General features: G+C 47.8%; 1 protein-coding gene and 1 long non-coding RNA gene across 5 annotated transcripts in view; one reads left to right on the top strand and one right to left on the bottom strand.

Annotated features, from left to right (window-relative positions):
- The window catches only part of Slc6a4 (solute carrier family 6 (neurotransmitter transporter, serotonin), member 4), a 33,747-nt gene that overhangs the window by 15,164 nt on the left and 4,642 nt on the right, over nucleotides 1–13,941 (bottom strand). Inside the window, exons 2-7 of the mRNA NM_010484.2 lie at nucleotides 6,397–6,848; nucleotides 4,125–4,259; nucleotides 3,762–3,981; nucleotides 1,969–2,107; nucleotides 417–551; nucleotides 93–196 (exon numbers count right to left, since the gene is read on the bottom strand). Coding sequence (NP_034614.2) covers nucleotides 93–196; nucleotides 417–551; nucleotides 1,969–2,107; nucleotides 3,762–3,981; nucleotides 4,125–4,259; nucleotides 6,397–6,739 — 1,076 coding nt within the window. The 5' untranslated portion in view covers nucleotides 6,740–6,848. The remainder of the gene's footprint in view (nucleotides 1–92; nucleotides 197–416; nucleotides 552–1,968; nucleotides 2,108–3,761; nucleotides 3,982–4,124; nucleotides 4,260–6,396; nucleotides 6,849–13,941) is intronic.
- Gm12343 lies at nucleotides 7,307–11,841 on the top strand. Of its 4 annotated transcripts, none has more exons than XR_388859.3 (4): nucleotides 7,307–7,669; nucleotides 8,216–8,482; nucleotides 10,526–10,652; nucleotides 11,370–11,841. It is a non-coding gene; the product is annotated as a predicted gene 12343 (long non-coding RNA). The 4 variants fall into 4 exon arrangements; XR_880024.2 differs by lacking the exon at nucleotides 11,370–11,841 and having other exon boundaries at nucleotides 7,347–7,483; nucleotides 7,569–7,669; nucleotides 10,526–10,881; XR_880025.2 differs by lacking the exon at nucleotides 11,370–11,841 and having other exon boundaries at nucleotides 8,216–8,404; nucleotides 10,526–10,880.

Raw genomic sequence — 13,941 nt, 5'->3', positions numbered from 1 at the left:
GTGGGGATACGGGCTTGAGATCATTGTCTTCCTTGAGCTGTCTTGTCTGTCTGTCCATTCCCAATCTTGTCTTGGCAGCCCCACATACTCACTGGTAACAGTTGTTGTTGAACTTGTTGTAGCTAGCAAACGCCAGGAGAACCCCAAACCCCGGGCCAAGAGAGAAAAAGATCTGAGCCGCAGCATCAACCCACACCTGGAACACAGCAGGGGAGGACACGGGGTGAGGATGGGAGCCGGCAACCACAGCGTTGTCATCATTCAGTAGCCTCAAGATGCTGTGCTATTCATGCCTTGATTTCAGATCGAAAGGATCATCACACACTTGTACATTAGATTTGAGTTGACTCTAGTATACTATTTGAAAGAGAATTGGCTTTAGCTAGTTAAAGTCAAACCAGTCTCTCATATCTCACCCCTGTCTCCAAGAGTTTCTGCCAGTTGGGTTTCAAGTAAAAGACAACCCCTCTCCAGGCTCCAGGAAGGGTGGCTCCCCTCACCAGCAGGACAGAAAGGACAATGTAAGGGAAGGTGGCTGTCACCCACACCACCTGGAATGAAGGAGAACAGAAACACAGGTTACTGACATACTGTCCCAGGAACAGCAAAGGACAGAGGCAGGCAGTGCAGGTGGTGGTGTGGTGGCAAGGTGTCTTTTACTACTAAAGACCTCTGAGAATAGGGGTCCGTTTCTTGTCACTTTAGGAGGCAGCATAGCCTGGTCTTCAAGCCCAAGGCTGGGTATAACATACTACCGTAATTCTGCCACTTGAGAAGCTGAGACAGGAGGATTCCTATGAGTTCATGGCCAGCATGGAATGCATAGGGAGTTGTTGTTCAATTAGACAGTTGTACTGTCTGGTTTTGTGTGTCAACTTGACACAGGCTGGAGTTATCACAGGGAAAGGAGCTTCAGTTGAGGAAGTGACTCCATGAGATCCAGCTGTGGGACATTTTCTCAGTTAGTGATCAATGGGGGCCCCTTGTGGGTGGTGCCATCCCTGGGCTGATCGTCTTGGGTTCTATAAGAAAGCAAACTGAGCAAGCCAGGACAAACAAGCCAATAAGTAACATCCCTCCATGGGCTCTGCATCAGCTCCTGCGTCCTGACCTGCTTGAATTCCAGCCCTGACTTCCTTTGGTGATGAACAGCAATGTGGGAGTGTAAGCTGAATAAACCCTTTCCTCCCCAACTTGCTTCTTGGTCATGATGTTTGTACTGGAATAGAAACCCTGACTGAGACACCAGTGTAGAAAAGCTCTGGGTATGGCTTATTAGTTTTCAGTAAATAATGGGCAATATTAGCAACTGTGAGTATACCACTAGGCTAAAATAATTTTGAAAAGAAAATGTGTGTGTATCACATAATTTGTAATATATAGAACATAATATGTATAGAACATATAATATGTATAGAATATATATAGAATTTGTATGTATGCATGCAAATATGCACAGAACATGGAAACAGAGGTTGACATTGGATATCTTCCTCAACTGGTCTCTGCCTGACTTTCTGAGCTCTCCCTGACTCAGACCAACAGGACAGTAAGCCTAGGCATCCTCCTGTCTCTGCCTCCCCCACCCCCAGTGCTGGGGCTGCAGTCATATACTCATGGTCTGCTGCGCTCAGCCTTTTATAAGAGTCGAGATGACCTGCACCCAGTCTTCATGCTTCTGTGGCAAGTCCCTCACCTACTGAGACACCTCTCCAGCCTCTATACATTTTAAATAGAATTATAAAGAGGCTATACTGTACGTTCATTTACTTAGATACACTTACATGGAAATGATATTGGTTAATCCCTTGAACCTTCTAACAGATGTGATGAAGATGTTTGTATCACAGGATGAACGTGTTTGGTGCTAAGGGAAACTGATTTTTTTTTTTTCTACTCAGTAGCCATCTTGAGTTTTGTGATACTGCGGGGCCCTGGGCAGTTCAGGACAAGCTGCAGAGTCCTCACCTTGCCAGACGTTTTGACTCCTTTCCAGATGCTGAAGTAGATAATGGTGAAGATGAGCATGATGCAGAGAGCCAGCTGCCAGCTGATGGTCCCCAGGTCCTGGAGTCCCTTTGACTGATGGATCTGCAGGACATGGCGCCTGGAGTGACAAAGAGAAGGGCCTCTGAGAGTCACCTGAGCACAAAATTGGGATACCTCTAGAGGATAATGGACACCACCAGGAGGGGCTGGAATGGGGCTCACTCATCCTGAAAGAACAAGCTGCAAATTCACTGGACGGCCATCGAAAGAGCATTGGTCCAAAGCCAGACCCCTTGTTTCTTCTCTTCCATTGTCTAAAACGAGAACCTCTCAATCAACACACTCAGCTTCTCAGTACACAGAGATTTTTGTGTGGGCAACGAGTCCTTCTTCACTCTAAATTAGCTCTGTATTTGGGCTACTATTGCCTACAATTCCTGTATTAAAATTACTCCTGGATCGGGGAAATCATACACTAGAAGAACAACTGCCTAGCATGTGAGGGCTGCAGACTGCATCCTTAACGCCATAAGAAAAAAGAAATCCCACATTCTTCAAGCATCTTCCAACAGGCAGGTCCCACTTACAAAGCCAATACACCAAATCAGAAATAGGTTTTGAACAACTGAAGCAATGGGGTGTTTTGCTTCCATGGCAACTGGCTAGAGGAGGAGAAGCCAGCAAGGAGGTTATTTCCCTTGATGCCGGGATGTTCTGACTCCCTTTGGGGAGTGAAGGTAGGAGTCAGCGTGGACATGATAGAGCAGTGTGGCCTGTCATATGGGGGTACGGAGACAAAGAAAGGTCAGACTATGGAGCACTTGGGGGTAGAGTTCCAATACTAAGCCCTGCAGGGAGTGAGGCTGCCATCCCCGCACTCATGCCTGCTCCCTAATCCTTGACAGCTTCGCCTCTCAGAAATCTGCCAGGAGGCAGGAAAGAGCCTGTGAGGTCCCACCCATCTCTGAAGATTCATAAGCAGTAAATTTTTGCTGGGATAGAACACTTTGTTCAGCAGTGAGGCACTAGGGTATTACCCATTATCCTGAAAGCCATCTTTAAATGCATGTGTCACCCAAAAGAATAAAGGAACAAAGGGCATAGAAGGGGAGCTAGTCAGGAAGAGTAAGGGGGGGGGGTGAGAGACTGTAACGATAGGGGAGATTCTAAGCAGAAAACATGATCTATATCAGTGGAAATATTATTGTGGATCCTGGTGCATATAATTCATATATGCTACTGAAACACTTTTTAAAAAAAACCTGCTAAGAGGGCCAGGCAGTGGTGGCGCACGCCTTTAATCCCAGCACTGGGGAGGCAGAGGCATGTGGATTTCTGAGTTCAAGGCCAGCCTGGTCTACAGAGTGAGTTCCAGGACAGCCAGGGCTACACAGAGAAACCCTGTTGTCTCCAAAAACCAAAAAAAAAAAAAAAAAAAAAAAAAAACCTACTAAGAGGGGCTGGAGAGATGGCTCAGCAGTTAAGAGCACTGACTGCTCTTCCAAAGGTCTTCAGTTCAAATCCCAGCAACCACATGGTGGCTCACAACCATCTCAAGATCTGACATCGTCTACTGGAGTGTCTGGAGACAGCTACGGTGTACTTACACATAGTAAATAAATAAATAGATAAATAAATAAACAAAGAAATAAACCTTTTAAAAAACTGCTAAGAGAGAGTTGAAGTTTTTGGCCCCTAAGATGCCAAGCCCTTAACAGGCTTGTCCTTAGCAGACCTTAACAGACCACCCCACCTCCTTCACATGTGCTTACAAGTAAAACTCCTCAGCAGGTGACGTGGAATGGAGTGTCCAGGTGATGTTGTCCTGGGCGAAGTAGTTGGTGCAGTTGCCAGTGTTCCAAGAGTTCTTGCAGCTGGTCCAGGGCAGCTGGTCCGTGAAGGAGGAGATGAGGTAGTAGAGCGCCCAGGCTATGATGGTGTTATAGTAGGAGGCGATATAAAAGGCAATGATGCAGATGGCATAGCCAATGCCTGCACAGAGATGAGAAAGGCCAAGTTCACACCCGAAGGCTGCTCGGGGCCCATCAAGCCCAAGCCGTTAACGTCCCAGGTCCCAGGTCCCAACCATTTATGGAAGTATCTTGTCCCGCACCTCCCTCCAACCCTCCAGTTACCTTTGAAAATCGGGCAGATCTTCTTCCATATAGAAATGCACCCATTTCGGTGGTACTGGCCCAGGGCGAGCTCCATGTAGAAGAGTGGGATCCCCCCAAAGATGGCCATGATGGTGTAAGGGAGGAGGAAGGCCCCTGTGGCGGTAGGGAGACAGTTTTACCTCCTGCCCACATCTGTCCCCAGAACGGTCCATGGGCGTGGAGCTCACAGTTGGTCGCCCTGGTCTCAGTGCTTTGCGAGAGAGGACAGTAGACAAAAGTTCCACCATATAACCACCTGTTGGCCCCACTGTTTGAGCTGGTTAGCAAGAGCATTGAGAATCGCTCAGGAAGGGCATCTCCCTGAGGAAGTCTCTATTGGGTTGGCCTGTGAGAGACTGGGAAGCCCCACCCTGAGTGTGGGATGTCCTACTTTATGCATTGAGCCCTGAACTGAATGAAAAACACCTGCCATGTGCACGTGTGCATGTGACTAGCGGCTTCAAATTCATGCCTTCTAGAACTTTCCGCAGTGATGGACTGAAACCTGGCGCTGTGAGCCAAATAAACTCTTTCTCTTTAAGCTGTTTTTGTCTGGGGATTTCATGTAAGCAAAAAGAAATCAGACTAAGATACCGTCTTAGGGTCAAAGCAAAGCAAAAAAGACAAACCAAGCATACAATATAGACGAGAGGAGCCTGAGACAGTAACAGAAATAGACTGGGCTGAGAGTCAACAGATAGTCACACCCCACAGTCACTGGTTTCCTCAAAAACCTGATCTCCAGATTCAAGGGTCTACCCCAGGCCTCATGAAGATGTCCAGGTGTGGAACCACGTGGACTCATCTGATGATGCACAGAGATGTAGTCTCTGACTCATGGAACTGGATCCTCCCTAATCAGTATTACCTATGACTCCAGACCCTTGACAACTGATAATTTTGACCTGCATTTCTGTAATTCCACTGGGCCAGAGTAGTTCCTCACAAGCCATTGTTTTGAGAGTAAGACTGATGAAGATGGTGGTTTCCACGGAATAAGATTGCTCACCGGCAGCTTAAGTTTTAGACCAGAGAATGAGTCAGCTATGATTTTCCCCTGGTAACTTTCCTGTCTTTAAAATGGGTCATCCCTAAAAACCAGAGGCCAGCGTGACTCAGAGACATCGGTATAATTAGTCACCTTGAGCAAATCTGGCTAGAGCATCAAACCCATGCTGTGTTTTAATGTTGGACCTCACCCAGGTAAAGGATTTACCTGATTGGCTTTGCAGTAGGAAATGTCACCAAGGACCCAGGCCCTTGTACAAGACTTAGGCTAAAGGTCCTGACAAGCAGGAGATATGACTTCCAATACTAGGCAAGGGATTTGCCATCTCCCATGGCCCAAGGAACTTCCCTTCATAGCCACAGAGCAGCCATTAAGAGAAGAAACTTTGCATTAAGTCACAGAAGTCTGGCCTCTCAAACAGCTTGTCAAAATACACGTCCTCTGATTCGATGCCCATTTCTTCTTGCCCAGTATCCACACAGAGGGTCCATACCTACTCAACTGTCTCCCCTCATCTGCTCTGTTCTCTCCCAGGCTCCCCAACTCCCTCATACAACCAACAAGGCAACTACTCTGATTCAGCCTTAGAGTTGCTAGGATGGACAAGACAAGGCATCTGCAACCCAAGAGATGCAAACATATCCGTGCAGGCTTTGGGGTTGGCAAGAATGTGACCCTGAGTTTGGGCTCAGAGTTGTTTCATCAAGTCTGATAACTTAAAGACTTTGGACCCAGACTAGTGCCACTCTCTGGTTTCACATAGGTTCAAAGTCCTAGCAGGGTCTGGAGCCTTAGAGCCACCTCTCAGTGTTTCCTCCCACGGGCCGGACAACTCCAGACTCTTCTGCCAGCAAGAGGGAAAAACTTCAGCACCGTGTGTCAAATGTGTGGCAAGCAGGCTCTCTTGCTTCTGATTCACTAACAGAAGTTTGAACACACACACACAGAGCAAGAAGGAAAGCCCTTCAACAAAGGAAGCACAAACAATGCTAATTAACCCAAGGGCACGTGTGGGACAGCTCAGCTCCTGCTGTACAATCTTTACAACCGGAAAGCCTCGCACAGCCTACCTTAGGCTTTTTGCTGACTGGAGATCAGGCTAGCATGGAAGCTTAGGTTTCCTGTTTAGGCTCACGTCAGCTACCCAGGACAGTAAAGATTATGACATGTCTTGTGACCTCCTACAAGGGTCTAAAGCCCACCCCTGGGTCCCAGGCTATGACGGTGACCAACGGCACTAACCTCCACCATTCTGGTAGCATATGTAGGGAAAACGCCAGATGTTGCCCAGGTCCACGGCATAGCCAATGACAGACAGGAGGAAATCCATCTTCTTGCCCCAGGTCTCCCGTTCCCCTTGGTGAATCTCAGCCACCAGGGTGGTGGTGGCAGCTGGCGTAGAGTGTGGCGCTTCATCCCCAGCGCTTGTACTGGGAACTGCGGAGTACCCATTGGATATTTGTCCAGGCCCTGCCTTGTCTGCTGGTGTGGGGACACCCTTCTGCAGAACACCATTTTCTTGGCAGTCCTCTTTGTCCTTACACTCTGACAGCACTTTCTGAGAATTCAAAGGTGTGGTCTCCATGCTGCTGGTCAGTCAGTGGTGCGGATGCCCATCTGCCAAGGACCCTGACTAGCTCTTGGTTCTTGGTTTTGAATCTCCTCTCAGTGTTATGGAGACAAGACTGAGAGCTCTGTTGAAAAAGCATACAGAGAAGAGAGAGAGAGAGAGAGAGAGAGAGAGAGAGCAGAGAGGAGAGATGAGAGATTTGTTTGTTTGTGGCATTAATCATTCATGTTTTTATTTTTTTTTGTTTGTTTTGTTTGTTTTAAGATGGGGTCTCAATCTGTAGCCCAGGTTGGCCTTGGTTTTCAGCAAGTGTCCTCTCTCAGCTTCCTGGGTGCTGGGATTCCAGGCATAAAACCATCCCAACAGCTCCATCGGATAGTTTAAATGACCTTAGGTGACAGGATTATAAATGTTCTAATCTATAAGCCAGCCCATTTGCTCAGAGTCAATAAAATCAACAAAACTTTTCAACAAATGGAGGGGGTCAAATCACCACCAAGTAATCTGAAAAGGAAACGAAACAAAAATAGCAAATCACCAAGACTGCACACAGGCTTTACTTAAGGACCAGCACTTGTGTCATTGAGAGGGACGCAAATGCCCCCTGTAGTTTATCAGTAACCCAGAGGAATGTCAGAAGAGCTTCCCTGCAGAGCCAGTGAGCCCTAGATACCAGGCCCACAAACAGCAACACAGCCATGCCTTCTGCCTGCCAGCCGGAAGAGACAGTTCCTTCCATCACTTAAAGGGAGCACCAAGGTAGACTAAAGAGGAAGAGAGAAGCAAACATCGCCTTCGGGAGGTGCCTAAAGCCCTATATCTGGGTCCTCTCTTACCCTTCCAGGCTGGCCCCAGGAAGATTCCAGCTGCCTGCCTCTGAGTCCAGCACCCCTCCACCCCCGCCCCCGGGATCCACCTGTCAGCCTTCCCATAGAGCCTCTGCAGGTACCAGGGGCCATGTCCTCCACCACTCCTCACCATTTGTACTTCTGGGACTAAGCCACTTATCACTGCAGCCGTGAGCACACCCGTGTATGAGCACACCCGTGATCCAGGGGGTCAGGCCACTGAACCCGGGCATACCTGGTGACCCTGATCTCATGTGCCCCTGGGGAAGGCTGTACCTTCATTTCACTGCCGGGACGGGGCACAGGGAAGGAGCTGGGCTCTCTCTTCTGGACTGAGGATGAGATTTCTACACGTGGAGTAGAAATCTGAGCCCTTTTGGACTTTAAACCTCCTGCCTGCTATAAACTTAGAAGCAGCCAAGACCTTCCAGGTCTCTTTCTTTCAAGCTCTTGACAGTTTAGGGACTAAGCTACGCCTATGCTTTGAGATGTCGTGCCTCTCTAGAAATGGGCTCTCAGCACTGCTCACAATGGCAGATATCCCGTGCCAACCTCAAAGGCCCACTGAGGGACGCGAGTCAGTGCTCAGCTCTTACCTGCTAGGGTTTGAAAATTTTTACTCTTTCCTTTTCTTCTTTGACAGGGGATCAAAAAGCTCAGGCTGGCCTCGAACTTACCATGAAGGCAAGGATGACCCTGAACTTCGCTGACCTTTCTGCTTCTACCTCTGATTGCTTGAACCATGTGTGAGCATCACCAGGTCTGTTTTATGTCACACTGGCGACTGAACGCAGGACTCTGTGCACACTGGGCAAGCACGCAACCAACCGAGGTACAGCATAACTTTCTGTACAGCTCCACAACTCACTACACAGATGGATGTGAAGACAAAAATATCGTGGGGGGCTAGGTATGTATCTAAATAGAGCATTTGCTTAGAATGTAGAGTTTTACACACATACATACACGCTGAAAAAATCCTGAACATACTGTGCATACCGTGAATATAAATATTGTCAAAGATTAGATACAAACACCAGGTGGTGAGAGTAATTAGAGTTTTGTGTTCAATGTTTTTTTTTTTCTTTTTTTAAAAGCAAAGTAGAAAAATTTAGGTTATTTTTGTTTTGGTTTGGTTTGGTTTTGGTTTTTTTTTTTTGTTGTTGTTGTTTTTTGGTTTTTGGTTTTTTTCCTTTTTGGTTTTTTGAGGCAGGGTTTTTCTGTGTACCCCTGACTATCCTGGAACTCACTCTATAGACCAGGTTGTCCTTGAATTTAGAGATTACCTGCTTCTGCCTCCTGAGTACAGGGATTAAAAAGGTGTGCGCTGCCACCACCTGACTAAAAATTTAGGTTTTAAAAGGATCGATTGCTGCCAAAAATATTTGGAGCAACAAGGGATAATTTGGTTATATGTAGATAGGGCATACATGCATATATGTATATATATATATACACACACACATTTACATACACACATACATACATACATACATACATACATACATACATACATGTCTTTGAGTCTACCTTGCCTGGCCCTTTGGCTCCCATCCTACCTCAAACTCAAGAGTGTAAACGCCACTAAGAAGAACAGGGTTTCTGACCCATCCGTGCAGACAGAGCCTCATCCTGCTCACCTGTGCCAGGATCTGGCCTCCACTGGGTCTGCTTTGTCACCTCCTCAACTAGACTTGGTAAGGACCTTTTTCTTTGTGGTGCTAGAGATCAAACCTTTACACATGCTACATACATGCTTTACCAATGTGCTAAAGCCCCAGCCCTAGCAAACTTCAAACATAACCATATATCTCCTCATCTGCCATAAGTATCTACTCATCAGGCCTTTAATGCATGTGTGTGTGTGTGTGAGAGAGAGAGAGAGAGAGAGAGAGAGAGAGGGGGGGGGGGGGAGAATGCTGAGATATCAATTTAGTTAAAAACAAAACCATGCTAAACTTAAACGGTTTTCCACACTGAACACAGAAGACCCTTGAAGACCAAACAGTAGGTGTAGAAATCGTGCCCAGGTGTGAGGATGGCATGGCGCTGACAGCAACTGCTCACGCTTGGCCCCTTACTCTTTGTCTTGTTGGAGCAACTGCTCTGGATCACCAACGCCAGAACTATCCTCTCACATTTAACTCTCCGGATGAAGGACAGACAAGCTTGAGGGCAGACCCTGGGGAAGGGAGGAGGCGGTCGTAGCTTCAAGAGCCAGACAGTGTGTTCTGGGTTCCCTTTGTGTTTTTTCCCTTGGACGTCCTGAAGCAAGGATGGGAACATGTGGGTCCGTGCTCTCAGGGGCAATGTGTATTTCCCAGGATGCCCCAGACTCAGCCCCTATGACATGGTCTTCATTTCTTGGCAGCTATAATGAGCAGCTCCTGGAAGGACAATATCCTAGTCTCTATTTTTATCTCAGCCATCAGAAAGCTCTAGTTTCCTGAAATATCTGCCCAGAGCTTTCTAACTTGATAAAAATAAAATAAAATAACCCTGGTCTGAGCATCCCTCAGGCAACAGGAGACAGCAGGTTGCTCCTCCCCAGGGGTCCGTCTCGCTCTCACAACTTTACTCTCTAGGGTTCTGTTACACCCTCACTTTTGATCACAGCACTTGGGATACAAAGTTACAGCCCCTTTGAGCCACAAAACAAGCTTCCCTTCAACTCATTCCCCTGTCTTTCCCAGCAAGAGGAAAACTTCCGGTTACCAGCCTGGGTCCAGAAGGTACCCAGCCAGGGCTCCTGCTGCTGCTGTTGGCACTGTGACTCTTCTGCCTTCCTGATTGTCCGGAGCCCCACTCTGGCTTTCCCAACACCTGCATCCTATTACAATGGTTGAGAGCAAGCTGGTTTCAGGGCGGGGAAGTCCAAGTCGTTAAGAAGGTTGGTTTTTAAGTATTCTCTCCTGAAAGCTTTTCTAAAAGATATTTTTATCCTCCGGGGCAGGAAGACAGCAAAGGAGGTCAGTGTTACAGCGCAGACCTCCTCCTGGCAAGCTCTGAATTCATCCAGGGACAGAGATGCCCCAGAAGCTGCCCTCAGCACATAAGCACTGTTATCCCAGGCTGAGCAGGTAACAGGTTGTGTGTGCCACCCCAGCACCCAACTGTGCTATGAGGCTAGAGTCTGCCACTACCCGACACCTTCCCACACCTGCCACTTCCCACACCTTCCACTCCCACCACAGGGGCAGCTGACTGAATAGCTGATGGTTCACTTTCTGCTCAAACTCTCCTTTCCAACTAATTCCCTCCGTGTCTCCCTAGTTAGCTAAGAAGTGTTTCTGGGGTGAGGTGATGTTCAGAGTCTTAAGGCTCTGGTTCTCTCCCCAGAACTGAAAGAAGCTGGCGGGGGTGGGGGTGGGGGGTGGGGGTCGGAGGGGATGCAGGAGAGAGAGAAAAAAACCTGTTTCTATTTAAACTTCTGTTCAAATCTCCGTGTTTTCTTTTTTCACAAACTGTCTCTGTAGCCAGGGGAACCAGTATCTGAATAAGCAAGTAATTATAACATTAGTCATAAAATACCCAACCCTCTGGCAATGGCTGTGGCTCTTACGTATACCAGTCATCAGCACATTCTAAGAAAAAAAAAAGTGTGTGTGTGTGTGTGTGTGTGTGTGTGTGTGTATATATATATATATATATATATATATATACATATTCTGGGAATTTTATACTTTGTCAAGATTAAAGTGAATTCATCTCTCAGGATGCTCCATTTCCATTTTCAAAACCAAAACAAACCCGCAGCCTGAATCACGGGCGGAACGCTGAGATAACATTAATTACAGGTCATCCAGCCAAGGACCAATGTGCTCTCTTTGTGCTGGAGGAGGGAGTTTCCAAGGCACCTACCGAGGTTGGCAGAACTGTGTGGTTCTGGCTGCAACAAACGTGGGACCTGCCCCAGAGAGGCACGAGCCCTGCCCCGCAGTACCATCCTTTTCCATGGCCACATGTAGGACCATTCTGGGAAGATGGCACTTCTGGGAGAAGCCAAGGAGCATGGGATTCCTGCCTCCTGGCCACACACATGGCCTGCCGATATCCCTCAGACTAACCCCTAAGTCCCATAGGAGTTTGTGCCATAGGATTTCGGAGCTGCTTTGATTCCTCCACTACTGCACGGTGTAAAGTGCTGGCTTGCCTTTGTGTCCATTGAGGGGCTGTGGAATGTGCTAAGTTGGGTAGCATTGTAGGTGGAGGTCATGAGGACCCCATCTTCCCCCACAAGTAAATAAAGAGATGTTCAGTATAAACAAACTCCAGTTTAGATGTGGTCTCTGTGGCCACAGCCACCGGCTTCTGCAAAGGAGTACTGGTCTGAGACATAGGTTTGTTTTCTGAAATGGAATGAGTAGGTCACACTGCTCAGGGTGGCTTGGGACAGTTACTGTGCACAAGAAGAAGACTCTGGCCTGGCAACAGAAAGGGGACATTCCAACTTCTCCACACAGTATATATTCTAGAGGATGAGACATCAGGACCGATTCAGACATGCCCAAGGAGAACCAAAAATATAATGGCCTTATTATTTTTATATTTAAAAAAGGAGATGGGTTTGGCACAAAGAGGTGAGATGAGTTTCTTTCTGTGGACAGAAGCAGCCACACCCAGACAGCCTCCATCTCTGGTCACTGAACAGTTCTGTGACCCAGGATGTTCCTTCACATGTCACAGCTACACAGACAACCCAGATCCACCACCTACTGGCTGAGTGACTCTGACCGGGCTGCTTAACATCTCTGAGCCTCTTATTTTCTCCCATTTAGAAGCAGATTAACATGAAAATTACATGTGGGGAATTACAGAATGACCGATGCTAGACTTAACAAAAACAGCACCCCGGCAACAGTGGATGACGGTGGATGTTTCTGAGCCTCCAACACATGCGAGACCTGTTTTACACCCTACTTCACATGCTAGGTAGGAAAACTAAGGCCTACAGGACTTTCAGTCTGGCGGACTGGGGGCTTCCAGCTGGGACCTCAGTGGCTTTGGACTTCTTAATCAAGACACGTATCATCTGGGAACTTGTAAAGACATATCTGTGATGGAAGGCGCATTAACAAGAAGCCCAGATTATTCCAGGGTGAGCCCTGGGACATGCCTGCATATCTTCACACTATAACCTTGAAGGCCTGGCAAGAGATGCTCTGCCTTCTCCATGAAGCTTCTTCTTTGCATCCGAGCCCAAGATAAGCCCTGAATCCTCCATGACACGTGTTTGCTTCAGGTCCCCCTGGAAGCAGGGGCTGAGGCCTCAGGTCTCTGCTCCAACACTTGCTTACTGGGGCAAGACTTATCCAGCTCTGCGCATGGAGGGCCTGCCTCAGGTTCCTGGGTGTGACCACAGTTCCTTGCTGCCCTGTGGCCCACTGGAGCCCAGAGAAAACAAGCATTTCTTCCCCCAAGATAACACTCAGGCCCAGGGTCCCACCCTAAGGGACGAGATCTTCTAACCCACTCCCACCCCAACTTCCTATAGGGTAGACCCACTGTGCATCCCTAGGTGGGGGAAGGGACATTGCCAGGACAGTTCTAAGTTTCTAGCAGATCAGGGTTGAGAAGCAGGGGACTAAGGTTGAGCCTGGAGGCTGACTTTGAGACAAGCACAGGCAGGTGTGTCCTTTACTGCTTGCACTCAATGTTCACTTGCCAGTTGGCTGTTTGGAACTGGGAGTGTATTTCCTACACACAGAAGTAAACGTTCTCAAAACAAGCCTGTAAAACACAGCAGTCAGCTGGTAAAAAACCACCAGAAATCATCTGCTTATTTGACCCTCTTTCTGGTTCTCAAAGGAAACTAAAACAAACCAGTCAAGGCAGCTGACCCCCATGCCAGCCTGGGGAGGTATCTTCTAGTGCCTTCCAGGCCCTTGAAGGGCTTTTTCAAGTTGCCAGTTGGAATTCTTTATTTCATTTAAGTTTGGTGGCTCACACCTGCAATCCCAGCACCTCAGGGCTAGCCTGGGCTAGGGTGAAAAAAGAGCAAGAGGGGGAAAGGATTCACTCCACGACAGAAAACTTTTATTTATTTGTTTTGGTTGGTTGGTTTGGCTTTGGTTTTGGTTTTTCGAGACAGGGTTTCTCTGTGTAGCCCTAGCTGTCCTGGAACTCACTCTGTAGACCAGGCTGGCCCAGAAAATCCGCCTGCCTCTGCCTCCCAAGTGTTGGAATTAAAGATCAGCACCATCACTGCCCAGCAACAGAAAACTTTTAGCAGAAGTCAAAATTGTCTTACTTTGTTGCAGCTGCCTTTTAAATGTGGACAAGGACAAAGAAAGGCCAGCTGGGTGTGAGGGGCAGGAACCAGGTTTGTTTCACAGAGCTGGGGATAGACCAAGGCCTTGCCAACTGCTC

The sequence above is a fragment of the Mus musculus genome, chromosome 11, assembly GCF_000001635.26.
Source record: "Mus musculus strain C57BL/6J chromosome 11, GRCm38.p6 C57BL/6J".
NCBI classification, from domain to species: Eukaryota; Metazoa; Chordata; class Mammalia; order Rodentia; family Muridae; genus Mus; species Mus musculus.
The sequence above is the reverse complement of the archived record's forward strand: the minus strand, read 5'-3'. Positions and strand labels throughout refer to the sequence as shown.